The following is a 27,008-nucleotide window of genomic DNA, read 5'->3' on the forward strand; positions in this document are numbered from 1 at the left end:
TAACAGTGTCTTGAATCTGAGCCAAAGATAGAATAATTTTTGCTCCAATGGTGAGAAAATTATAAGATGAAAAAACACAGGCTTTGGAGCCAGATGACCCTTTTAGCTTTCCTTGACCTTGAACCTTCTGAGCCACTTTCCTCATCCACAACGGGAGGGTGAAGGTTCCTGTGTTGCGTAATTATTGGGAGAAGCTGAGGGACTACGTGTAGTTAAACCACCAGGAGGTGATCGCATCAGGTACACAGCAGGCACTCAGCAGACCACAGTGGTTCATTATGGTCTGTGGTCCTTGTTTGGGGTCCCTGCGGTGTCCCTTCCTTGTGTGAAAGCCCCTGGCCTCCCAGGTCCCATCCTCAGGTGCATGAAACTCTGTCGTTCAGGAGGGTCATTCTCTGGGGCTTTGAGAACTTGGGTTTTCCAATCATAATTTAGGATTCTGGAGCAGCAGCCGAGTCTCATCTCATTAATTCATTAAAGGTTCAGGGGCGGAAAGCACAGCTGCTCACCATCCTTTTCTCCTTGGGATACATTCATTTGAGCGGTGTTGTCTCCACTCTTTCTTCTCCTGACAGTTACATTCCACCTTTCAGGGGGTGTCTGAGGATTGAAGGGTGGTCATTGGGCTCCCCTAAAGGGATGTTTTAGAGGCAATGGTCTCAGCAGTAGTCTCCGTACATCGTGGCAAAGCTGTTTCCCTGCAGCGACCACCACGCGCTGCAGCGGGGACACTGGCCTGTCTGGGAAGGAAGCCCACCCCCCACCGGCCTGGCCGCTGCCGCTGCGGTTCCCTGACGTCTCCCCCCCCAAGTCCCGCCTGCAGAACACCAAGTGATGTTGTGTAGCTGACATGTCTCCTGATGTTATAGGAGTTTGAAATTTTGCTTTCTTAATTAACATTTTCATTTTGCAAAAATTTTGGAGTGCACTGATTTTTCAGAAGGTCTAATTACCAAGCTCACAGCAGGAGGTCGGCTGCGGATTAAAATATTTCATCATGGGCTCCCTGCTGAGCCCAAAGACGTCCTCATTCAGGCAAGCCCGCCCCCAGTCAGCGGGGGGCTTCTGGCCAGTGGGGCTCACAGAGGCAGGGTGGTTGTGGGGTGGGGGCTCTTCTGAACCGGGCCTGGGCTAGGGTCCAGTAGGCCATGTTCCCAGAGAGTCCCCCACCACACCTGTCCTTAAGAGCACTGTGTATGTAGGTGTATAGACTGACATGTGGCATCAGGTAACTAGAGCCTCTCCTGCCCACTGCCCCCAGCTCCAGGCCCAGAGCTCCCTGTCCTGTGACCTGTCACAGCTATGTGGCTCCTATGTATCTAGAAGACTCTGGAAGGTTCTGGCTACACCTGAGCAAAAACAACTCTCCGGAAACACCATCCCCAGTGTCATGGGAGTAGTTACACCCAGACATGCCTGAAGGCTTGGGTACAGACACATATGTCTGTGTAGAAAGACAGGGATATTGGGGTTTATATGCATTTTCAACATGACTGACATAAATAATGAAGATCAGCTTTGGGTCCCTTGGGGCCCCCTGGCCCTCCCCACTCGTGATGAGCTGCCTAAACCCTGGGCGACCAGCTGTCTCAGTTTTTCTGCGACTGAGGGGTTCCCAGGATGCTCAGACACTCGGTACTGACACAGGGGTGTCCCTGGGCAAACAGGGCAGTCGCTCACCCAAGGGCACGGAGCCCTCCGTGCGCCCCTCCCTGGGCATCAGGTGAGCCCGCACTGCTCCACCTCTTCCCCCAAGCATACCCACCCATACCTGGGCCTGCGTGTGAGCCCATTTGCACGGCTGTTCCCCCACCTGCTGCCCCAGTGCCTAAAATAACTGAGATTTGCCAGCTCGGACAATCCAGGAGACTTAGACCTGCTGTTTTGTCATTAAGGGAGGCTCTGGGTCTGTCTGCTGTGAAAGGCTGCGTGGGGAGCTGCTGCGGGCTCCATGGGTGGGAAGGCCCGAGTGAGGGGCCGGGGTGGTTGCAGGACGAGGGGACGGCTCAGGGGCCCTGGGTGACGTACAACAGAAGAGGCTGGTGTGGCACCAGCTCAGGAAGAAGGAACTAGGCACCCTGTGCTGGCCCTGGGCAGGGCCCATGCTCATACAAGCTAAAGGGTGACAGGAGGCATTCTGGCTCGGCCCGAGGGAGATTCCTGTCTGTGGGGACGAGCACACAGGATGTCATCTAAACAAGTCAGGACGGTTTTAGGAACAGGTCTTGCCTCCTCAGCTTTAAGACAAGGCAGTGTGCTAAGTGGTGGCTGCAGTGCAGGGAGGTGACAGAGGGTGCCAGGTTGCACGGGAGCCACCTGTTGTTCCCTGAAGTTGAAGAAGGTGAGCTAAGGAGGCTCCTGCATGAGATGGGGCAGACCTGGGCCCTGCAGAGCGGGACGGGGACTCGTTGTTGTGGCCTGTGTGCTTGCCCTGCTTTGAATCTAGGCTCCCTAGCCCCAGAGCTGCTCTCCTCTGGAGATTTAAATACCCCAAGACACATGACCCAAAATGCCAGGTGTGCCCTCGCACTGTCTTCCCTCAGCCAGGGGCTTCCAGGTATGGCCTGCACCTGGTGGCTGGGTCAGGCCTTGTGTGCAGAACACCCATCCTTGAAGGCTGGGTCAGGCCTTGTGTGCAGAACACCCATCCCTGAGGGTCGGGTCGGGCCGTTGTGTGCAGAGCACCCATCCCTGAGGGCCGGTCAGGCCATGTGTGCAGAACACCCATACCCAGGTATACCTGGACAGGAAGAGCAGGGCTGCCCCCAAGGCTCCCCTGCACTGTCCCCAGGATGTCCTCCTATGAGCTGTGGTCTGTTGGCAGCAGAAACAGAGGTGCCCAGTTAGGTCTGTTCACCCCAAGGGAGCACCATGTCATGAGGGCCTGAGGGTTCTCTTCTTCTCTCCCCATCTCCAGAATGTTATTTCGTGCTTTTAATATAAATTATCAATTCATACAGGGACTCATTTTCAAACAGAGGCAATAGCAGAAGAAAACAATGTCAAGGTAGAACAGGGGTAACGTTGAAAGTAAAAGATGCCACCTCTTCCATGAAGGCTTCCGTGACTCACAGGCTCCCAAGGCTCTGTCCACACCCACCTTATGTGGTAAATACTAGTTTCTAGATCCTTTCCCATAACAATATCCTACGGGCATTAGGGTGATGACCCACTTGTTATTTTATCCCAAATTCTCAATCCTGGGGCCTGGCTCATTTTAGGTAGTTAATTAATTTTTATTATTTATTGATTTTCCCATTGTAAAAGTAACACAGAACATAGAAAAGTATATCACAAAAAAAAGGAACAAAAAACTTCTTATAATAGTACAAATAGACCCAGTACCCACAGATAATTACTGTTAATATTTTAGTGTTTTTTTAATCTTGTTTCCAAGGGTAAATGCACTCTATACAATTATAAGAGGTGTTATAACCCAACCTTTTTGCCTATTATAATGCAATTAGCATTTTATATCATTAAACATTTGTACACATAATTTTTAATAGTGATATAATATTTCATCGAATGGATTTATAGGAATTTAAGTAATCATTTTCTTGTTGGATATCTAGGCTTATTTATAATATTCCATATTAGAATTGATGGAGTAGAATGCCAAGGGCCTGATGCGTTCCTGATGTGAAATTACTGAGTCAAAAAATATAAGCTTTTTTGAGGCTCTTCCAATATAATTATAAGTTGATTTACATGGGCTTATCACTCGTTCTTGTGGCATACTCACCAACATCAGATCTTATCATTTAGAAAAAAAATATTGATGATACAATGATTTTAAAAAAATCTTTGCTAATATAATCCAATTGCATGGCTATTTAAGTCAGCAGATATGTAATTACACCTGTGGCCGATTAAATTAGCATGTATTTAATAGTACATTGATTGTTTTCCATCAGTTTTCCATAAATTAATACTGATCCAATCTTTTCTTGTGAATTACCTGGTCTTGGTCCATTTATCTATTTCTTTTTAAGATTTTATTTATTTATTTGAGAGAAAGAGAGAGAGTGAGTGTGCAAGGGAGGTGGGGAGGGACAAAGGGAGGGGGAGAAGCAGACTGCCTGAGAGGCAGGGAGGCAAGGCAGGACTCAATCCCAGGACCCTGAGATCATGACCTGAGCCCAAGGCAGATGCTTCTCCAACTGAGCCCCCACTCCAGGCACCCCAGCCAGTTCATCTCTTATTGCCTTCCACTGTGTAGATACGAAAGGGTGAGAGATGGGTGACAGAGGGGTACAGGCAGCAGGGACAGGGTGTGTATGGCCCTAGCACCAGCGACAGTGCAGTGAGCAGAAGTGCCAGGCGTGGTAGGCTTCTGAGCCAGATGCCCTCGTCCTCCGTGCCCAGCCTCCGGGGAAGGTGCTGATGAGCAGGAACAAGCTCGAGAGGAAGACATAGGAGCTTCAAATACTTTGAATAATTATCTACGGACTAGATAATGAGCCCTGTGGCGCTGGAGAGAAGATGGGCTGTTTCTCACGTCACCCTGGAGAAGAATGAAGCTCCAAGCCTAGTGGCCTGGGAATGTCAGAGGGGATGTGCATGAGTAGGATGAGTTGGCCTGTCTGGGACGGGCGTCGGGGGCACCAGCACACCCTCTCTGCAGACACCCTCCCCCCCTTCCTGCTGCACACCCCCAGCGAGCTCAGGCTCTCCAACTAGCCTGCTGGGATGAAAGTCCATGGGGAGTGGGCCCACCACGCTGGCAGCCAGAGGTCATGCATGTTTGGACGGCATGCAAGAAGGCCCAGAAACATACTGGGGAAAACAGTGCACTTTTCCACACCTCAGGGAGATCCTGGGAAATTCACTTCTTCAGAGCAGAAGACTGCTTTTGGCAACCGAGGAGGCGAAGCCTGCTCAGTGCAGCACAAGAAGGTTTATGAGGCGACAGAGTGCCAGAGACAGGGAACTTGTCCCTTCTCTCCATGCTCGTAGAGAGTTTTCTGTTCACTACATTTCTGTTTCCCTTCAGACCCACTTCTGTAAAGGCCCAGTGGTCCAGTCATTTTTACCCAGACAGTTCTCAGAATTGCTGTAGACAAACCCACCTGCTGCATGCATCACCACCCCTGGAGGGCAGACGCAGGAGAGCCCCTGCGTCTGGGACAGAGCCTGAGAATTCATATTCAAATGTGTTCCCAGGTGCTGTGGATGCTGCTGGCACTGAGCCGTCCTTGGGGAATCACGGGCATAATGGATCAAGCAATACGGTTTTCTAATTCTGCCATTTATGGGCATGGGACCTTGGCCAAGGCTTAACTTTTCTGAGCTTTTCCAAGGTGTCTGGACAAGGAGAGGCCACAGATCACGGACCCTAAGAGTGGCACTGCCAGAGTCCTGGCTCTTCATCCAGTAAGGTGCCCCTTCTTGGGCAAGTGTGATCTTTCGGAGTCCTACTTGCCCTATCCTTCTAAGGGAAAAGTAATCCATAGTAATACCTGTCCAGAAGATTAAGAAAATTAGTATTTGGAAATGCAGAACAATGGTCGGCTAACAGTAAATACTATATTAGGAGTATGAAATAAACATAAATATATATAAAGCATTGATCACTGCTTGGCACCACAGTGTGCCCTCAACACATAGTAGTTACTACTTCCAGAGTCATTGGTATGACCCTACTAATCTGCAAATGCTCAGCACCAACAATCTACAAGGTTCTGATGTGGGCATCAAAAGAAACCTGTTCTTGGACATTACATTTCGTGGGGATTTAGCATAGAAGGAGATTTTAGTAGCGGGGGGTTAGGGGGAGGCTCTGCAGAAACGCTCCAGAGAGCAGTGGGACAGCCATAGGTTCTCTGCAACAGACACACCTGACAGTGGGCTGGCAGGAGACCAGTTCAGGGCATTCGGACTCGAGCTAAGCCAAGAATTCTGGAGGTCGAGAGGAGCCAGAGAAGGATGCTCAAGGAATCCGTTGTGGCTGCATTTGATTTGCTCAGGCTGATGCAGGCTTATTCACTAGGGTCTTCGCTGTGACATCAGTACTTTACCCACCAGATCACGCACCTTCTTATCACTTACCCTCATCTCTAAAGCTGCCAGCCTCCGAGGTTTGTAGATCTCTGAATTGCATCAGATGCCGCTGTCAGTGAGCCAGGAAAAAAAATCAAAGCCTGAAAGCTATTCCTTGAAAAATGTAGGGATGAGATCTCCTCCGTAATCCAGAATGCCGGTTGCATGCAGCACAGGAGCTGGTGTTCGTTGTCTGCCACAATTATTCATGTGGATATAAATATAGATGTATATAAAGATATGTATCTTTTTAAGCATGGATGAGGATGTGTCTGGACAAGACAAGGGACTCCTGGAGGATAAAGACTTGTTATTATCTACAGTATCTTAGACAAGAAAGAGTTTTGTGGAGGAGGAGATACCGGAAACGGTATCTATAGCAAAAAAAAAAAAAAAAAGTGTGTATGTTCCCAGTATTTTTCAATTATAAGGGACAGAATTCCAAGTGAAACTAGAATAAACAAAAAAGAAAAATGTCTCACATGCCAGGAATAGGCAGGATTGGCATCAGGCAAAGCTGTATCCAGGTGCTGGAGCAAATCCTCTGGTGCGCACCTGTCCCTCCCTTTACCTATCTTGCTTTTTTGCATTCCTTTTTCCTCCTGCACCTCCCGTCAGGTCAACTTCTTTTTGGAGTTTATTTTACTCTCTCCCACTGACAACAGACATTGTCCATGAGGTGAGGCGTACAAATAACCCCTGGGACCTCCGCATCTGCGCCCTCACACCCCAGGACCCAGAGGCAAGAGGCTGTCAGCCTCAAAAGTCCATCAGGAAGGTGCTGAGAGAGAACCTTGGCTGGTCAGCGTGTGCCACACACCTACCACCCAGTGAGCATTGCCGGGGCTGCGGGGGTCGGGTCCTGGGGGTGAGCCACGTGCTGTGGTGGTGGTCAGGGCAGGAGGTGGCTCTCACAGGCAGCCCCAGAGCCACTGGAAGAGTCAGGGACGGCTGCACACTAGGCCAACAGAGAATGGGGATCGCCACCAAGTGGTTTGCCCAAGCATCCCAACCTGGAACAGAAGCAGATTGTCTCCTAAGGGCAGTGCAGCGAACACAGCTGTCCTTGGGGTGGTGGGTGAGCGTTTGCCCAGAAGAGCTGCAGCCGCGACAGGGGTTACGGCACAGTGATGATCGCCGTCATCTGGGAAGACGGAGGCAGTCTCCCTCAGGAGGGGTCGGAGGCCCTCTCTCCCGCAGTTGGCCTGAAAGCCTGTCAGGTGTCCTTTGTGTGGCTTTTCAGTGTCCCTCTCACACTGAATCCTTTAAAGAAACACAACCCGATTAGTGCCATTGGCACTGATACCATGATGAGTGACGTGGTGACGCTTCCCGGGAGTTGGCAGGTCGAGGTGCCGGGACACACCCGCCCCCTGGGGACCCCCAGGCCCACCCGGCTCCAGCCAGGGGCTGCCGTGGGCCGCTCAAGATGTGGGCAGTGGTGTCGCGGAAGATGGAAGAAGGAGGAAGGAGCAGAGTCTTGCAAGGCCCAAGGTCGTTCAGGGTCAACGAACTGCTTTCACGGTGAGGAGACGTGCTGCTCATCTCACCTGTGGCCTGAGACGCAACCCACCCCAGCCCACGTCTGCTGGGACCCTCTCTACAGCCGTCACCTAAGGTGGGGTCGCGGTTTCCTCACTGGCCCGCGCCGGCGTCTGTCCTCTTACATGTGTCGGGGCCCGAGAGGCCCCCGTGATGTCTCTCCGCTAAGCCGTGCCCGGGTAGCATCACACCCGGGGACTTGCCCGCACAGAGGCTAGTGCCAGCCCCCACTGCCGTGGTCCCTCGGCTGAACTACCGCACTGGGGTCCCCTGTCCACTCGTCGCTCCCTGGGCCCACACAGCAGTGGCGTGGTTGTGGAAGGCACGTTACATGCTCATTAGGGGCATCTGACACACAGTGACCCTGGAGCCCTCAGGTCGCTGTCCTTAGATGAAAGTGCAAAGGCATTAAGGTGGACACAGGGCCTGCCTCTGCTCTCCCTGCCTCTCCTCTGCACCGTCCGCTTTGGTCAGCCCCCCTCGCCTCCTGCGCTCCTCACTGGGTGTGCCCACATGCCTCTGGGCACTGCACGGCCCTTTGCCCCCCTCGCCTGGCCAGCCTCTGGGCACCCTCGCGTCCCTGCTTGGATGTCACCCTCAGAGCAGCCCCCCAATCCTAGGCCAGGGCCGCATTGGATACTGGGCCCCTTCCCTCCCAGCACTTTCCAGCCTGCAGAGCTTCAGGAAGCCCACACAGGCCATCCTGAGTGGCCCGGAGCCCCAGAGCCCCACGGCTGCAAGGGGAGTTTGTTGGCTGCTTGCACACACTTGCAGGCAGGCGAAACGCTGGCAGCCTCCCTGATGCAACCCCAGATCCAGTAGGAGCGTTGCCTCTAGTGAGCTGTGACCCACTGTAGCCTGGGCGTGGAGGTCAGTCGCGTCACCACAAACACAACTGAGCTGTCAGATGCTCAGGAATGTCATTTTATTTTGAGACTTCTTCTCAGCCTTGAAAAAAAAAAATCACACATCCAAACTCTCTGGGTTAAAATGTATATCCAGGGAGGGGAGGGTGAGAGGACGCGGAGAGACTTTTCTGGGCAGATGACTTTGAAAAAAAAGAAGCTTTTCCCCGGGTTTAAAGGCTGTTTGCAGGGAGGGTTGTTAATCTGGGGTTTTCTCTTGGTTCTGGTTGGCATTTTGAACTGATGGAAAAATGCAAGTCCTCTCTGGTAAGAAGGGTAGTTTTAGATTATCTCTAAGACTCTCTCTTTCCTGGCACAGAACTCTGCCCCCTGGAGTTGAACCCTGCGTTAATTCGCTGAATGGATGTGGGCTTTTGGGTGGGGGGGAGGACCCTGGGTTTTGCTGGGTGGTGTGTGTGTAGGTGGCGCCACCTGCGGGAAGGATCGGGTGGGCTGATGACACTTGGTCTGCTAACCACAGGATACCTAGAAATGTGCTTTAGGATCTTGGAGGTTTCCTCCCATAAATTCTCTCCCACAGGTGCAGCCAGTGTGGTTCTCTGTATTTTGAGGGTGGGAACAGTTACATGATTTTTGTCATGTCCCACAGCGGTCTGGGCAAGAACCAGGTGCTCTGAATTTCAGGCTGGTGGATTTACTGGGAAACATAATGTGTTGTAGTCGCTGCACGGATCAGTGGCCGTGCACGGCACGTACTCTGTGCCCAGCCTGGTGCATCGGAGATGCTCAAGTGGGTGTTTGTAAGGTTGGTGAGGACGTCCCCAAACTGGGTAAGAATTACCCCGAATCTTAAAGCCTCTCGTTGACCAACAGCCTTGGTTGGCGTCCCTTCCACCCATCCATTCTCCACACGGGGTTCTATAGCATATCCTAGTAGAGGATCCTATATAGTATATGTACGATATTCTATATCCTACATATAGTATATCTTAGTGTATTATATAACCTAAGATAATAGAGGTTCACTTCCTTACCCCACTGAGCAGAAGAACGGCCAAAATACAAGTGACAGGAATGCAAAACAGAGCAAGTGTAGAATTTATTTAATCTGGAGAAGAAACAGTCAGTTCCTGAGCATGAGCCCTGAGTGGTGGGGGAACGGCCCTCCGAACCTGGGGGCATTGCTGCGGGGATGGCAGTGAGCACATGTGAGCCGTTACCCCTCAGTTCAGAGGCAGCTGAGCACATGGTCTGGAAGGGCCCCTTACACCTGTTTCCCACAGTCTTCCTCACAAAATCTACCTACCAGAGTCCTTTTTGATGAGCTTCGCCGACTGCTTACCGTAGGTGTTCTACTGTATCCGTCTCTGTCCCCCTCGGGGGGAGCACACCCCATTCTTAGTGATGTTCGATATTGTTGCTGTTCAGTCTTTGATGATTTGATAAACAAAATAGACTCTCTGTAATAGGATTTCTTTTTGTTATTAGTGAGTGCAGACACTTCTGTATCTTCTGGGACTTTGTGTGGGTCTTCAATATACCCATTCGTGTCCTTTACCCATTTTTTTTAAAAGATTTTATTTATTTATTCACAAGAGACATAGAGAGAGGCAGAGACACAGGCAGAAAGAGAAGCAGGCTCCCTGCAGGGAGCTTGATGGGGGACTCGATCCCAGGACCCCGGGATCACACCCTGAGCCAACGGCAGATGCTCAACCACTAAGCCACCCAGGCGTCCCTACTCATTCTTTTAATTCACAGTGAATGTGGTCCATGCTTTCCACTCATAGGAATTTATTCTAGGGAGATATTGGAGATCCAGGTAAATATTTTTGTATAGAGATGCAGCAATAGCATTTTTATGGTAATGAAAACAGAATCATGTCAAAACCAGGAGCATAATAAAGAAACTCTGGTGTATCTCCTAAAAGGCATTATCTCAGAGATGCTTCGTGATGTGAAAAAGCAATATTGATATAAAATGACAGACAAAATCACATAGGTGGCATGACCTTAGTGTTATTAAAAACTAGATTTTGTGCCCACCTACCAAAACACACACACACACACACACACACACACACACACACACACACACACACATCTAGGAGGGAATAAAAAATACAGCAACGTTTCTTTTAATAGTCGTATGTTGTGTGTACATGTGCTTTATAGGATTATGGCATCTTTCCTTTTTTCTACGGATGCTGTATCAGTGGTGAATACCTGAGGCCCAAGGTTGGTGGGCTTTGCTGCCTTCACAGACCCGCTGATAGTGATCTCACCAGCCAGTTTGTTCTCCAGAGAAACCCAGCACCACTCTGCTGTGTCTGGTGTTGGTGTACCTCCCTTCTTATAATGACTCCATAATCACTTCATCCAGGAAACACTTGGAACCCCCCACCATCATCAGTTTCTCCTGACATGAACCCAGGGAAGATGGGGCATCTGAGGAGCCTGAGGGCTGCTCCGAGACCCCCGTGGCAGTCTCATATCGATGGTGCAAACATTCTGACTTGAACGTCGACAAAAGTCATGCTTGCCGTCAGCCTGACACCGAAGAATATAGATGGGAACTGCTGGCCACAGGGCAGCCAGCGTTAGCTGAACCCCCTCTGTGGGATGGCATTCAGCAGTGCCCCCAGAACCATCCAGCAGCCGCTACCTCCCAGTCCCCATGGCCAGATGACAGCTCGGTAGACAGGAGCCCAGAGGTGGGTGTGGAATCTGCCCTGCTTTGTGCCCCTCTAAAGCCTCAGGCATAGCTTCCACACCCCACGGGGAAGTACCCAGTGACAGGAACCATGCACTTGGGGAAATCACAGCTACAGCTTCCACCCAGTACACAGTTTTCCTCGTCCAGGTGCAATGTATCAGAAATAGTCTTGCCTACCCTCAGGGTCTCTACCTACCCACACCAGGTGTCCAGGGCAACAGAAACAAATTAGCCGAAAGTCAAATTCTGTGCAGACGGACCAACCATGAAGGTCCTAATGGCCCCCAGCACAGATTTAAAAAAAAAATCCATTAACCACAGTTGGTCATTCCAGCTTGCTGTCATGGGACCTGTTGATGAGGCCATTCAACATTCAAGGGACCAGTGGTGTCACTTATTGTACATCTAGAAATGAAAACCATATAAGAGACACAAACCTGATCAGCCTCCCAGGGACATATTGGCTTCTCCCATCATCATTTTGCTTCCTCACCAGAGTCTCCTAAAAGATATGTTGACCAGGCTGCAAGATTTAGAGACCCAATTTCTGTGTTCTGCTGACATGTTTTATTTGCATGTAGTTCCAGCGATGTGAGTTAACTACGTGTAGTATGCCCTGTGGGATTAGGGTGACCTGCAGCAAAGATGACCCGGTTTGCTTTAGGAATCCATAACTCCCTTACGATTACTGTTGAACCCTGGTAAATGTAGTCAGTCCTGAGCCCCATGCAGACCGTTCTGTGTTTCACTCTGTGAATCAAATTTCATATCCTATATCATGGGATCTTTTATCCTTATTTACTATGGGAAGGTTGGCAAAATTGTGCTTGCTCAGGAAATAGGATATGTCAAGTGAAAGCATGGGGAAGAAGCAACTAGTAGATAATCACTGCTGTCAGGATGGCTTCTCGGAGATTAGGAAAGTCCGTACACTGTGCCGACTAAAGAGACCTAGGATGATGTGATCCTTGAGGGTTTTGAGCTGCCGAATGGAGAACCCATGTTCCCCTGTGATGCTAACATGTTGGGTTCACTACGAATGTTGAAACATCTTCTCCTGATCTGAATATTCATGAGACTCTTGGGTTGAACAGTGTAGACGCTGGAGGAAATCCTAGAGACCCCAGGCGACCTCAAATTTCATAGTGAAGGATGTGTGGTTTGGCGAGCGAGGCACGTGAAGCTGGCCAGCCAGCAGTCTCAGATAGAATTTAGGTTTCTGCCTCGGGTCCCAGGTTCCTTCCAGCTTGTCATTCTGCCACCACCGGCATTGCTGTCTTTTTGCCCAGCACTGAGCTGCTCACACACTTCCCCATTGGCCTTGAATTTCCAGAACTAAAAGCTGAGTTGCACCCAATTACAGTAATTAGCTCATCCTTGGTTCCTGAGATAATTAGCTCCCTCCTTAGCTGTATATGTCACTGGGAGCTTTATTGTAACCACCCTGTGCACGTGTGGATATGTGTTTCCTTGTCACCTACTCGGAATCCATTTTAGAAACACTGAGGGTATCAATTAGCCCTTGGTACCGAGGTTCGCAGGAACAGAGGTTGGCCTCTACTGAGCTCAAGTTTTGTTAGCTTTTCAGATTCCAAAACAAGTCAAAGCCTCAATTAGTCAAAATTCAGCTAAGTCATATACCAAATGTTGGGTTATATATACTACTTGAGTGGAAGAGTTATCCCAACACACGCAGCCTCAAGGAAGACGACCCGGAGGATGGATTAGATTCCATCCAATTCACTCTTGTACAACGACACCAACAGTTCCAGGCAATGGAAACACATATGATGATGATCTTAGGCAACACAAGTAATTGTCCCTTACTCGGTAATAATTCCCTCCTATTGAGTAAGTCAAGAAAGCAGAAAAACATGGGAATATTTCCCTATTAAAGACTGAAGTCATAAAGATCTTTTCTTTGATTCAAGAATTCACTGTGAAAATCTATTTAACTGAAAGTTCACATTCCTCCAGAGAATTCCAATTAATTGAACTTCCACAGAATTTACTGTAACCATAAGTGTCTGAGCCATATATAGTCAAAAGTGCTGATTAAAAAATCAGCCTCATAAAAATGTGAAGTGTTTTGTAGGAAATCGTGAAATATACCTTATATTTCTAGTCCCTTTGGGTTTGTACTTCACGATGTCTCTGCTTATAATCAGGGTGCGGTTCGGAGCGAGGGATGTGCTGTGTGTGGGGCTCCCACCTTCTTCTCCAAGGATAGCACAAAGAACTAAAATACCCAGAAATGAGGGAGGGGATTGGACTTGGTGAGTTAAGACACAGTGAAAGCAAATTTGTGGGAGATGCATGTCTGCCAGCCAGTTGTTTGAAAACTAATATGTGTACTTAACAGAGCACTGCCAGACTCGTCATCCTGTGAAGGATGCCGCGGGGGGAGAAAGGAGCAGGAGACGCGCCCCCACCCTGCTGGAATTGGAAGGCACTGTGGAGAAAGACATGCAGGTCCTGAAGGGGGGGAGCTCTGGGCAGCAGCGAAGGCAATGTGGATGGCACCATCAGAATGTGCCAGCAAAGTCCCGAGGTCGGGGAGGCCAGAGCTCCACGGTAGGCACTCAGAGAGTAGGGGAGAGGGGCACCTGGGTGGCTCAGTGGCTGAGCATCTACCTGTGGCCCAGGGCATGATCCATCTACCTGTGGTCCTGGGATCGAGTCCCACATCGGGCTCCCCGCACGGAGCCTGCTTCTCCCTCTGCCTGTGTCTCTGCCTCTCTCGGTGTGTCTCTCATGAACAAATAAATAGAATCTTTAAAAAGAAATCAAGCAAGCAAGCAAGAAAGAAGAGAGAAGTTTCTACCAGGCTTCGTCTCACAGGGGGCGTTGGCTGGGCTGAGAGGAGGCCCCAGGAGGTACAGCACTGGCCTCACGTGGCAGAGATGAGCGGGGGCCTGAGGACATCTGAGAGGGGAAGTGACGCAGGTGGGTTCATCCCTCAGGCTCAGAGGAAGGAGGATGTGGAGCAGCAGGTGCTCGGTGCATGCATGTAAAAACCCACATTAATGTCACTAGGGTTTTCAGACAAGAAGGAATCAAGCCCCAGGACAACTGTCTGACCTTTGCATCGGAGTGCTTGCCGGCGTGCTGTGGATGGAGTGGGATGACCCAACCACTGCAAGAACTTGATTCAGGGAGAGTTTTAGGCCCACAGCCCCTCTGATGACGGTGCCCTGCAGCCTGGCCTGTGGGGGGACTGCACGTGGGTATTCCTGTCCAATGGAAGTGCATGCGGCCTTTTTTCTGTCTGCCTCCTTCACAAACCCTGACGTGTCCCAGGCTGCCATCCTCGGTCCTCTTTCAATCTATCCATCAAGGATGGCAGGCTTCCTCTGCCTCTAGCCTCCTATCTGCCTTTTCGCCGCATCCAGACGATGCCCCGCCACCCATGCCTCTGAAGTCACTCTACCTCTTTATTCCTGACATCTCAGACTTTTTAGATTCCCTAACTTTGATCTATAAAATTCCCACAAATTCTGCTTTCCAAAAGTCTCCTTTTTCAGTTGTGAATCAGTCAGCGATAGCCTCGTCCCATCACCTGGGACTCTCCGCCCTCCCGTGCTGGAGGAAGAAGGCAGATCTTGTGCCCTGGCTGTGGTCTGGATGGTCTCCCGCCCCCTCTGAAGGCTCCATGGTGAGCTGGAGGTCCAGGATGCCAGGAAACCTTCTACAGCTCAAGTTTCTGTGAAGTTAATTGAAATTTATTCCATTAAAAAGATTAACATGTCCAATTGTGTGCAGAGGTAGTGCGGCCACCAGAGTGGAGGGGAGGGCAGCAGGGTACAAAGGAGATGACATGTAGGCCTGGCTCCACCAAAGTGGAGGCTTGTCAGCTCAGAAGACAAAAGGAACCCAGAGGGGAAACTCGGGGTACCAAGGCCCTGTCTGCTTAGGCCGTGTGCACAGGGAGAGAAAGTCTTTAAAAGTCGTTCTGCTGGAGCATCTGCCACCAACATAGGCTCTCACCGGTTTGTGCACTGATGGCCCTCCCTCCATGGCTTTTACTGGTGAGGTCTCGGAGGTGAGCGAGTCTTCAGGGGGGAACAGGTGCCACTTGGCCAGCAGGTGCTTCAGAGGGTCCCTCATAGGGCCAGGTCCCTCTGGGTGTACCTCTCCTGCCTCTCAGGGCCCCGGGGGTCCTGCCGCTTCTCTGTCACCCTCTCCACCAGCTGCTGTGGCTGAGTTCTGGGCAGGACAGGAGATGGACCCTCCTCAAGTCTGGGCTGGTTCGTCACTTCTGGGAAGAGCTTACGAGTCTCACTCCCATCTGTACGTGGAAGCCGCTGCCACTGGCCCGAGGGCCATACCCCAGAGCGGGCCCCACCCCGCCCCACTTCTGATCTCCCTCATCTCTGCCTGGATTTTGTGCTCCATCTTTCAAAAGCCTCTCCACAGGCAGCCACATGCGTGTCGGTGAGGAGAGGCAGGCAGAGTGAGGGCAGCAGACATGAGGCCTCCCGGGAGAACAGAGCCCAGCAGAGCCTCCCAGGATGACCGGGACTCGGGCAGGTGGGTGAGGAGGAGAGAGGAGGTCTTGAGTAGGAAGCACCTGGAAGCTTTGCCCATGGGGTATATTTTTTAAAGCTTTCTGGAAGAAAGAATCAAGGGCAGGGCTCCGTGCCTGGGATCGCAGGGTCGCAGTGGTGATGGCAGGTTTTGTTGGCTCGGCAGCCTTTCCAACTGACCGAAATCCAGTGGCCTTAGGCCCCGGAGCAGCTGTCAGGTGCAGAATCTGCCCAGTGCCGACCGGGCACCCACAGCGGGGAAAGCCATCCTGAGACAGAGGCTGGCAGCCCCTTGACGGAACAGATTCTAGAACCTGGGCTGATAGGATTTGGGAGCTAGCAGGGCCTCGGGGCCGGCAAGTCCGGTGGACATACGGCGCTAGACCCGGGCTTACCTGAATAAGCCCAGGTAAGGGGCACCATGTGATGGCTTCTGTATCTGCTGGGAGAATCTTGATGACAGTGACACCATGACATCCACCCCATCCATACATGTTCTTCTGCAGGAGAGAGAAGTGGCCAGAGGGAGGGTGAGGATTCACTGCGGCTCAGACAGGTGTCCATGGTCTCTGGTTCATTTCTGGTTAGAAATCACATCTTTTGTTTATTTAATAAATCGCTGTAAAGAGGCAGCATGCCATAGCTGAGGAAAGCACAGATCTGCCTGAGTTCCTGAGCTCTGACTTCCCCTTGTGACCTTGGGCCCGGCATTTCACATCTTCATGCCACCTGGTTTGAACTCCTGCTGCACCACTGACCAACGAGCTGTTGGTCAAGTTACTTACTGTCCTCCTGCTTGTGTCTTCATCCTCAAACAAGGCCAGTGCCTCATCCATAGCATTATTTTTAAAATTGAATTGTTTATAAAGAATTTGGAAAATGCATGGCCAACATACGCAAAACAAAACAAAACAAAACAAACAAAAAACTCAAAAACCAAAATGGATCGAAGGCCCAAATGTAGGAGGTAAAACTCTAAAAATCTTAGAAGAAAACATGGGGGTAAATGGTCATGACCTTGGATTTGGCCATTCTTAAATGTGACATGAAAAGCCTGAGCTACTAGAGAAAAAAAGAAAAAAATAAGTAAATTGGACTTGATCAAAATTAAAAGCTAGTCTAGCTCAGATGTCACCTCCTCTGTGAAGCCTATCCTCATCCCTCCGGACAGAATGGGTCTTGATGGTGATGACGTGACCACAACTGATATGCTGTTGAGGCCCTACTTTGCATCAGGTGCTGCCCTAAGTGCTTCAAATTTGTCCTCTTGCGCTCCACATCCACCCAGGGTCGGGTCCCATTACCATGTCTAGTGACAGGTGAAGAATCTGAGGCACATGGAAGTCCCGCAGCTGACCCAGGTCCCATAGTGCATCCTCTGTGCTCCCACAACCTGGTGGCATGGACCCCTCATGCGGCCTGGACTATGTAGGATCCGGATTCCCATTTCCAAACACAAACCCTGAGGACCACCTTGCCCCCTGGTGTCCCCGCTGTCATTGGACTGCCATAACTCCTGTAGAGTGGGAGAGATAGGGAGACTGTTGGGCCCGAGTCCTGGAGGGCCTTGAACCCCAGACCAGGTGCTTAAGCTCCATCCCACAGTTACCTGAAAGCCACTGCAGGTTCCAAGAAACACAATGAGGTAATAAAGATGGTGCTTTAGGAAAGATGATCCGGACTGTAATGTGTGAGATGAATGGGGGAAGGGGATGACGGGAAGCAGAGACATCTGAGCTCTGCAGGTGGCACCAGGGTGGCATCAGCCCTAGCAGGCTGAGTTAGAAGGCAGGATGGGAGCTAATGTCTCTGCACCTTGAAAGAGGGGGCGGGGGAGAGGAGGGCTGGGGTGGGCACATGGTGCTGGGAACCCCGTGATGACCTGCATGCCCAGCAGGGCGCGGAGAGTGGGGTGCTCAGCTGCTCGCCCCCATGCCTGCCGTGCCCCTGTGTGGCCACCCTCGGCTCTGTCCCCCCGACCCCCCGACCCCACCTGAACATCTGGAGATCGTCAAACGTCTCCTGAGCAAAATTCACCCTTCCTTCACACTTGTTTCTTTTCATTTTCCTTCCTTTAAAAATAAAACCAAGGTGATAAAAGATTTATTATCTATCACAGCAAATTATGCTCACTCAAAATATTAATTGGCTGCAGTCTGATTTGGTTCAAAAATTTATTATAGGCTTAGAAGACATAAGAGAAGTTACAGTTTAGTAATACATCTTTCCCTTAGGCAAACTCCTGAGAACAGCTACTGAAGTTAAATTAGGATGTACACTTATGTGTCTGGAAGTTTTCCAGCTCGTTTCTGGTTGAAGTGAACGCTTGAAGCACCCGGAGCCCCGAGCAGAAAACTGACACTCGGTGGTGCTTTCGAATCTACTGCCAGCGAGAGCCACCTGGGGAAACTGCCTTTTTTTTTTTTTATTTTCGATAAAAAAAGAGCTAACATTTCCACCCTTTGCTGTTCTGTGCCAAATACCCCCTCTCCGTGGTCTCTTCAATGACGTCAACAGTATTTTTCCTAGAGTCTGTTTGAGAGATCAACACCTGGTGTGAGTCCTGGTCCCGGTCCACATGGCTCAGTGTCCATGGACGTCGGGCATCAACGTGTCCCGAAGCCACTTCTGTGGGTGCAGAAGGCAGGGCTGCTGGGGCACAAATGCAGAGCACAGCCGATCGGCACCTCTGAGAGCACCAGCATGTTGTCGGCTCCTTTTCTAGCTCAGAGTTTCAGGAGATGTGAGGTTTTTCCGGGGCCACGGGGTCCTGATGTGGCCGCACATTGGAATCACGTGGGATGTTTTTAAAAAATTCTGGTTCCCAGCTCTCACCCCTTGATACTGCTCATGGGGCTGGGCTCACAGACCAGACAGTGGGATTTTTAAGCATTTTTTGACCCCGGGTCATTGTGGTGGGCATCAGAATTCGAGAACCACTGACTGAGACCATCCCCTTCCTGCACAAGTGGGTCACCACCACCCAGTGTCTCAGGAACGGCTCTGCCGCGTGTCACTCCTTCGGCCAGACCTGGGTTCACTCAGCGCAGTTAGAAGCCCACCCGGGTGTCCCCTGGCTGGTGTCTGCCTCCACTCCCTTGTGAGCACCCTCAGATGACGGTGCCAGCTACACAGTCCCTGTTCACAGCCCCACTGCCTTCTCGTCACCAGAAACCTCCCATCTCACCGTACCACTCCCCTCCTCCGGCTGCCATCTAGGGCTCCCCACTGCTGGAGGGATTCCACGACAGGGGACAGGCCCTGCCGTCCCTGGGCTCCCTCCGCCACCACCTTGCCCCTGATGGGACAGTGCACGTGGAGCCCACTGACACCTCATGCCCACCTCGGCTCTGCTTCCCTCCTGTGCCGTTTCCTATGTGCTTCAAGCTTCTAGGCCCATCTCCATCCTGCTCTTCACAAGGCCTCAGCGTGAACAGCACTTTCTGCACACCCTGTCACTTGCCGCAGTGTGGGTGAACCTTTAGGCTGAGGGAAAAAGCCAATTGCAGGAGGACCGATGTTGTGTGATTCCATTTACATGAGGTGCTTAGAAGCATCAGATTCGTGGAGACAGTTGGCAGAATCAGAGGGTGCCAGGGCCTGCGGAGGGCTGAAGGTCAGGGTCTCATGGGCACAGAGTCTCGGCTGGGGACGATGGAAAAGTTCTGGAGATGGTGGTGGTGATGGTGACACAAGGAGAATGTACCTAATGCTACCAGATTATACACGTAAACTTGGTTATGGTGGCACGTTGTGTGCCATGTATATCTTTCCACAATAAAAAAAGTTTTTTGAACCATTTTCTCAGTGACTTCTTTGACCTAAGTTAGGGATCCCTGTTACATGTTTCTGCTCCACCTGACCCCATCAGAACATTGTCCTGGTAAAGTTTGTCTTCTTTACCGGATTTTAAGTAGAATGAAAGCACATTATATGTCCCACTCCATTGATCACTCTGTCTCCTGTGAGTGGCACTTAATAGGTGCCACTAAATAATTTTTGGTGAATATTGAATGAATAAATGCCAGATTTCCAGTTTTTCAGCCCCTCAGTCTTAATTGCTAGGAACAATGCAACAGTTAAAATAGTCAGTGCAGTTTGACAGGGAAGTACCTAAGGTATCAGACCACAGATTGTCCAGTCCTGGAAGATGAGAGCATGGGGCAAACTGTGTAACATTGGAGTCTCTGATTAACCAGAAACATAGAGATAAGTGAGTGAGCCCAGATGATCCCAATAGCGCCGTGGTTCTGTCAAATAAATGCACCAGGAAAAAGCAAACCACATCACCAACTTCAGATTTCTTAAGAGCACCATATAACCATATCCTTCATTAACACTATGTTTTCTCTCTTCCCAATTAGATATTTATCTTTGAAAACAATATCTACTACTGCGCGCACGTCGGGAAGCAGGCCATCCGTGTGGTCTCAACGGGGAAGGAAGGCGTCATTTACAACGGCCTCAGTGACTGGCTGTATGAAGGTAAGGTGCACGGGGCGGGCAGCAGGAGGCGGTGACCCTGCTGCTGCTAGACGGGGTGTGGTGGTTGTTTCCTTTGACTTTAGCTATAACTCAGTCTCCAGTTTCATGAGGTTGTGCTTCAAAGAGAAGCTGTTGGTGCTTTGGGGAGCATCAGAAGGTCGGTGGGAGCCCTCACCTAGTGGCCAGGTGTGTGGGGCTTTCCAGAACCCAAGCTCCTGGCAGAAGGGGCAGGAGGCGCCATCCTGGGAGGTTTGCAAATGCAAAGGTTTATCCACGCCCTTCCCAAGAGGTGGAGTACCTTGTGTTGCCTGGGGAGGGAGAGCTGGAGAAGAAATAACAGGTAAAGCTTTCCAAAGAAGCCGGTCTAGGTGATTTGCTGTTCCGGGTACATCCTCCTCGGTGGACATTTTCTACCACTGTTATACTTCTGGCGCCAGAGTTCTCCAACTGAATGCATTATTAAATAACTAAAAATCTGAGCGGGAAGCTCTCTTAAACATTTATAATCCGTCTCCATACTAATGAGACTTTTGTCCTGACAGCAACAATCATGTATTGATTGCTATCACGTTCCGGTCACTGTTGTGAGCACTTTCTTATCTGTTGCTTCGTTTAACCATCTGTCTGAGTCCTCTGGGGCTGCTCTAAAGAGCACTGTAGAGCAGGGGCTTGCACCACAAGCATGTATTCCTCACAGTCCTGAGGGCTGCAAGTCCACAATCACAGTGCCAGCCTACCCGGTGGCCGTGGAGGAGCCCCTCCTCACTCACAGCTGTTGTCTTCCCACCGCACCCACACGTGGCAAGGAGACAGGGAGAGAGATCTGGTCTCCTTATCCCCTTATCAGGACACTGATGCCATCATGGGGGCTCCCCCCTCATGAGCTCATCCCCTCCCAAAGACCCCACCTCCTAACATCATCCCGCTGGGGACTTAGGCTTCAGTGTGAATTTTGGGGGACATAACATTCAGCTCGTAGAATCCCTCACAACAACACTGTAACAGGAGTGTCACCGACATTCCCCAGGTGAGGCAAGAAGAGCTTAAGTGATGTGCCCAAAGTCACACAAAGTTATGGAGCAAGTCCTAGGGAGTACCATTGTTCAAGTCCAGGGCAACTCCCTTTCTCCAAATCCAGGTGTGGGTCAGGATGTTTCTGCACCAACATTGGGCCGGTAAACAGCTTATGTCTTCTGAGCCTACCTGCCTGAGACCACACAGCCACGGTGACAAGGCACCATGCTAGGCCAGGTCGGAGGGCAATCAAGGAATCATCAAACCCAGAAAAGACTGTTTTTAGCTCAGTGCTGTGCATTCCTCCAGCTGAGACTCTGCGTTGGGGGCTTTATGCAGCACAGAGCATAGAGCAGAGAGGTATGTAAGCTCAGAATCCCTCACCATCATCATTTCACTGAGGTCTCTGAAGCAAAAAGTCCAACGACTTGATTCATAATTTTTTTTTAAAGATTTTATTTATTCACGAGAGACACAGAGAGAGAGAGAGGCAGAGACACAGGCAGAGGGAGAAGCAGGCTCCATGCAGGGAGCCAGACGTGGGACTCGATCCTGGGTCTCCAGGATCAGGCCCTGGGCTAAAGGCAGCACTAAACCGCTGAGCCACCGGGCTGCCCGATTCTTAAATTTAAAAGAAAAAGTTGAGATACCCATTGTATACGATGAAATGCACAAGCATCAGGACACAGTTTGAGGCGTTGGACAGATGTATGTACTGTGCACGCCTGTCAGGACGTGGAGCATCTCATCATCCCCTAGAGATCCCTTGAGCCCTTCTCCATCCCATCCCCCCAGCCAAGTCTCCCTGATGCCATAAGTGGGCACCCCCCTCCCCGGGGTAGTTTTATTCTGATGTGGGGCAAGGCTCAGAGCATTCAGGATTGCACTCAGGGTCCCAGTTTTTGAAGTTGCTTTCTGGGCCCCAAGAGAATCAACCTGAAGGCTTAATTGTCATATTGTCCTTGGCCCCGCATGATGGTGTCATTGGAATAAAAAGGCAACCAGCCGGTGTTCACTGTGGTCACGCTTTGTGTGCACATCCAGCCCCATGAAGCAGCAGGCCTCAAGTTCCAGAGAGGTCAGTGCACAGCAATCTAAAAGCACCCACCCCCCCTGAAAAAAGAAGAAAGGTCCTGGAGTCCTGGCAGTAAGAGTCTACACAGCTCTAGGACTAATCTCTTAAAAAAAAAAAAAATCCATAACCTGAAGATTTAAAATATCGTCTTTAGTATCTTCCTAATAAAATAAAAAGCTCATTGCTTGGCGAGTCAAGTTAAGCTTCAGCTTGAGCAAATCCACTGAAAGGAAATTTTTCTTCAAGGCATTTACACGAAATTGTGTTGGTGCGATAGCAGAGCCCCAAATATTTTAAATCGATCATAGCTGATGTGGCAGCTTAATCTACTTACTGCTGTTCCCTGGAAGGTTATAGATGTTTGGATTTCTGGAGTTGGGCCCCCCACCACCCAGAGCCCCAGGGGAATCTTGGTTCCTGTTTGAATAATGCGTAAACTTAGAAAATTGTCTTTTTCCTAGTCTGTGATTTAACTGTTTCACTCCCAGATGCTTCCAAAAAAAGAAAAAAGAAATTAATTAATTTGGGGCGGGGTGGGGGTAGGTTGGGAAGGAAACACCCTGAAAGTGTTTTCAGAGGGCCTGACGTGCTTGGAGATATTGGTTCTGAGGGGAGGCCAGGCTGTGTTAGTGGGAAGCAATCCTGCAGGCCATGGCCTGTCAGCAGCTGAAAGCAGAACGTGGGATCTCTTTGCAGTATCGTTTCCCTAAAGGGGTTTACATACATTGAACATTTCAGAATGCTGACGGCTGAGGGAGAGAAGAGGTGGGAGACGAGGGGGCTGCCAGACCCCTGCACTCCTTGACCAGAGGTGTGCGCCCACTCTGTGGGAAAATCTTGTCCAGGAGCTGAAGCAACCCACGTGCTGGCTAGGAACTCAGCGCCGTGTGCCTCCTTGATTTGCTGGAGTCATCGACTGGCACACGGTGGCCACAGATGGATTTTGATAGCAAAATGCAATCTTTGTTTTATTATTCTGGGCAAATGTCAGGCAGTGACACAGAGTTTTGACTTTTAGTATAAGATCTAAAACTGCTTAATAGTGTCCTACAACTGTTTTAAGGGTTTACGGAAGCTGGCTATGCAGGAACTAAAATTAAGATGCTCCTGGAGTTTTTTGAGAACTCCAATCCAGGGTTCTGTTAAGAATTCACACTTTTGTCAGGTTTATATGATGGTTTCTAGGGTTTTTGTCTTCCCCATCATCAGCATACACCCGGGGCATGCTGGTACAGTGCAGAATTGGTGGCATGTGATTTTCTAATGAGACTTGGGGTCATTCAGGGTTTCAACCCAACTGCGCGAATCATCCATACCTCTACTGCCACAGAAGTCACAGGCATACCCCCAAAATAAATACCACTATTCACTGACATGCCCTTGTCATGAAGTGGCTTATACCCCAGGGGAACATGGGATGTATGGGGGTCACTTGAGAAGCAGACCTGCTCCCAACGTAGAGAAGTCTTTATCTCCTCAACTCCCATAAGACACTGGTGAGGGTGGGAGGGGCAGAGAACTTAGCATGCAGCCTGGAGTCATCCGGCTGGGGTGATGGGCCGCACCAAGAAAGTGGCCTGAAGGGTATTTACTTAATACGTGGTTTGGTGTGGCTGAAATCCCAGGGCTGAATTTTAACCTGAACTCGTCCAAAGGTACTTGGAAGTTGTGGCAAGATCCGAGGACCCGGCTTGGCCAGGTAGCCTTGGCTGGTGGACATCAGTGGGAATGATGCTAGCCCTCCTCTAGCTTCCCTTGTGTGCGTTCCTCTAGCTTGGTTCTAGGGTCCATCCAGTCTGGCATCACCTGCGTGACAGTGACCAGATCTCGGGAAAAGCCCAGGCAGACTGCAGCACCTCCTGCTGTGCCCATGCCTGGTGCCCACTGTTGTCCCAGCCTCCCATTTCCAATAGCCCTTGGCGCTCCCACCTCCTCCCTGGGGCATGGCCCCCACAGCACTCTGTCCACCTAGCTAGGAGCCCCCAGGTCCATGCCCCCTGCCCCCCAGTGCCCTGTGCTGACTCCTAGTGCCCACCTGCAGGACTGGTGTGGAACAGGTGGGGATGTGGCTGCCAGGCTGGGCCAAAGAGTCCCCCTTCCCACAGCTGCTGTGGACAGAGGTATGTTAGCACATTTGTGGTTGGTCCAGCTCAGAATGCTCTAGAAACACGGTTCCCACTGTGGTCTGGCCTGCAGCGAAATCAGGTAGAGTGTTGCTGGGCTGCCTCCTTCCGTGCTGCACACCTAACACCTAAGCCTGGTCCTCACCTGCTAGGTTCAGACTTCCGTCCAGAGGCTACAAAGCCAGAACAAGACTCAGGCCTGTTCTGCAACTCTTGACACTGTACAAGCATCTTGTACAAGGTCACCACTAATGACCTGGCAACGTTTTAAACCAGTGAGTTACCCTGAGAGACGTGCATGAAAGGTCAGGTGGGCCCGTGCGGATAAATCAGTCACTCAATGACCCGTGCCTTGGGTCTGATTCATGGTTTGGTAAGTCCTCGGGGAGCTATGTCTGCCATGGGGTCCCGTGCGGTTTGATGTGTCCAGCACCCATGTGGTGCACATCACAAGCCGACCAGGCCACCTGGGACCCTCTGTGACTGTCAGTGTTCCAGGGCACAGTCCTAGCCTCAGACAGTAAGAGGGGAGCTGGGGGATATACTGCACAACATCTTCTTGTTGCTGAGAAAGTGTTTCCAATGCCTCTTAAGCTATTCTTTCAACTTCTGGACATGCATTTACATCATGATCTCTCGCAATGCATATGGAGCCACTCTGGCGTGCAGATCCTTGATGAGGTTCGTTGATATTAACCGTCTCTGCAGTACCTGGTTAGGGCACTACAGCTGCTAGCAAGCTGCCCTGGTGGTGGATCGAAGAGAATTTATGCAGCCATCGAACATCATTCAGACTGGACCGATGGTTTTAAAATAAGTTATGCAGCCCGTCGTTCAATGGACTTGAAATTGTGCTCAAGTCCATATGTTATTATTCAAACTATAGATTTGTAGCTCGGCTCCTGGCGCCGGCAGCCCCGCTGTTCCACCTACTATCACTTTACCCTACAATTTCCCCAAACTGAAAACACAGCAGCTGTCAACCCCCGTTTCTCATCTAGCATTGCCAGGAGTCAGGAGCATTAATGTATCGTTGATTCTTCCCCGACATTGGTTTTGAGGGCTATTAAATTCTATCCACTCCTAAGTTATTGTCTGTAGTATCTTTATGCAGGAAGTGCGTTTGGAGTTCCAGATCAGCCTGGGAGGGATGTGTGTACAGATATGAACATCTCCTGGGCAACCCTCCCTCTGCCTTGCAGTTCCCCGAGCTGGACTCCTGTCCCTCACTCCTTACTGGCACACCTGCCACAGAGATAGTGGTTTTCTTTATGAGCACCAAAGTCTTGTGACTTGGTAAAAAAAAAAAAAAAAAAAAAAAAAAATCATCACATTTCATGAGTGCTTGTAGAAGTTAAATACTTTAAAAAATTATATTCTACTTCATCTGTGACTTCTAAGGGAGTTAGTTTATCACATGGAAGTTATGATGAAATTACCCCAAATTCTGGAAAAGCCACAGACCTATGAGGTGCCATATGGCAGAGCATTGGCCAAACCCAATAGCAGTCATTGTAAGCAGTAAGCTTACTGCTCTCAGTATTTAATGTAACTAAAATGAGCATTTTTCCTGCCTCGCCCTAGTCTCCAGCTCCATAAAGTATTGATGACTCGGACTTGGATAGCATCTAAATATTACCTGCAGAGAGACACGAGGAAAAGCTACAACTGTTCACTACTCACTCAGCTCTGGCATCGCTAGGGATGGGGTTAGTTCTGCATACACCGTCCTCATCCACAGAGGGATGCCTTCAGGTTTCCAGATTCCAGATGGTGGTCCACGGCAGGGGTTGAAGGTGTGAGGCACACAGGGGAAACTAAGACGGCCAGTCTCCATCTGGGCTGGCCTGAGTGTATCTGCACCCGCCATGGCCTCAGGCCTCCCTCAAATTCCATCTGACTGCCCTGCCAGCCTGTCACCCACACACACAGTTCTTATCTGGCCCCCTAGACATAGGCATTCTAGAAACTGTCCTGAGGATGTCAGCTTCCCAAGGAAGGCAGCTGGTCTCCCTCCCTTTGCCATCCTCAGGACTTCCATGTCCACAAACGTCCCTCAGCAAGTATAACAGCCTGATGTGAACCTCATTCTAATTATGTTTCACTGTTTATCCCCAAAGATGAAGGAAGTAGGGGTGACACTGGGGATGCTGGCGACACTCCTACCAGGAGGGGAAGGCTGTGGGATTATGGCTACCCAGGCCCTGACCACCCCCTGGTTAATGCGAGTTGGAGTTACCCACTGAAGGAGTAAGAACAGGAATATCTGACTTTGAGTGCTTCCCGCACGCCTTGCTGCACGTTTAATGCATCGCATCATCCATGGGGAGCCTTATGAAGAAAGCACCACATTAGCCTGTGTCATGGCTGTGGAAGCTTTGCCTTACCAATGTTAAGCGACTCCTCTGTGGTCACACAGCCAGTAAGTGGTTCCAAACCCAACCCCCCAACCACATGCCTCTTGGGGTACTTTCTACGTTTCATTTTTCTGCATATGTAAGCAGGCTTGGATCGCTGCTCAGGTTATAAGCAGACCATCACCTTGGTGTGGCCTGCACTTGGCAGAAGCCCTGAATGCAGCTGGCCCCATGCAAGGCGTTCCTCAGCGCACTGACTTCC

At 50.4% G+C, this 27,008-nt stretch overlaps 1 protein-coding gene across 4 annotated transcripts in view; it reads left to right on the forward strand.

Moving 5' to 3' along the window:
* DPP6 (dipeptidyl peptidase like 6) overlaps positions 1-27,008 on the forward strand; it is a 908,079-nt gene that overhangs the window by 766,386 nt on the left and 114,685 nt on the right. For all 4 annotated transcript variants that reach the window (XM_072763227.1, XM_072763225.1, XM_072763226.1 and 1 more), the window contains exon 8: positions 20,057-20,177. In XM_072763227.1, coding sequence (XP_072619328.1) covers positions 20,057-20,177 — 121 coding nt within the window. The remainder of the gene's footprint in view (positions 1-20,056; positions 20,178-27,008) is intronic.

Source organism: Vulpes vulpes, chromosome 7 (genome assembly GCF_048418805.1).
Source record: "Vulpes vulpes isolate BD-2025 chromosome 7, VulVul3, whole genome shotgun sequence".
Taxonomy (NCBI): Eukaryota; Metazoa; Chordata; class Mammalia; order Carnivora; family Canidae; genus Vulpes; species Vulpes vulpes.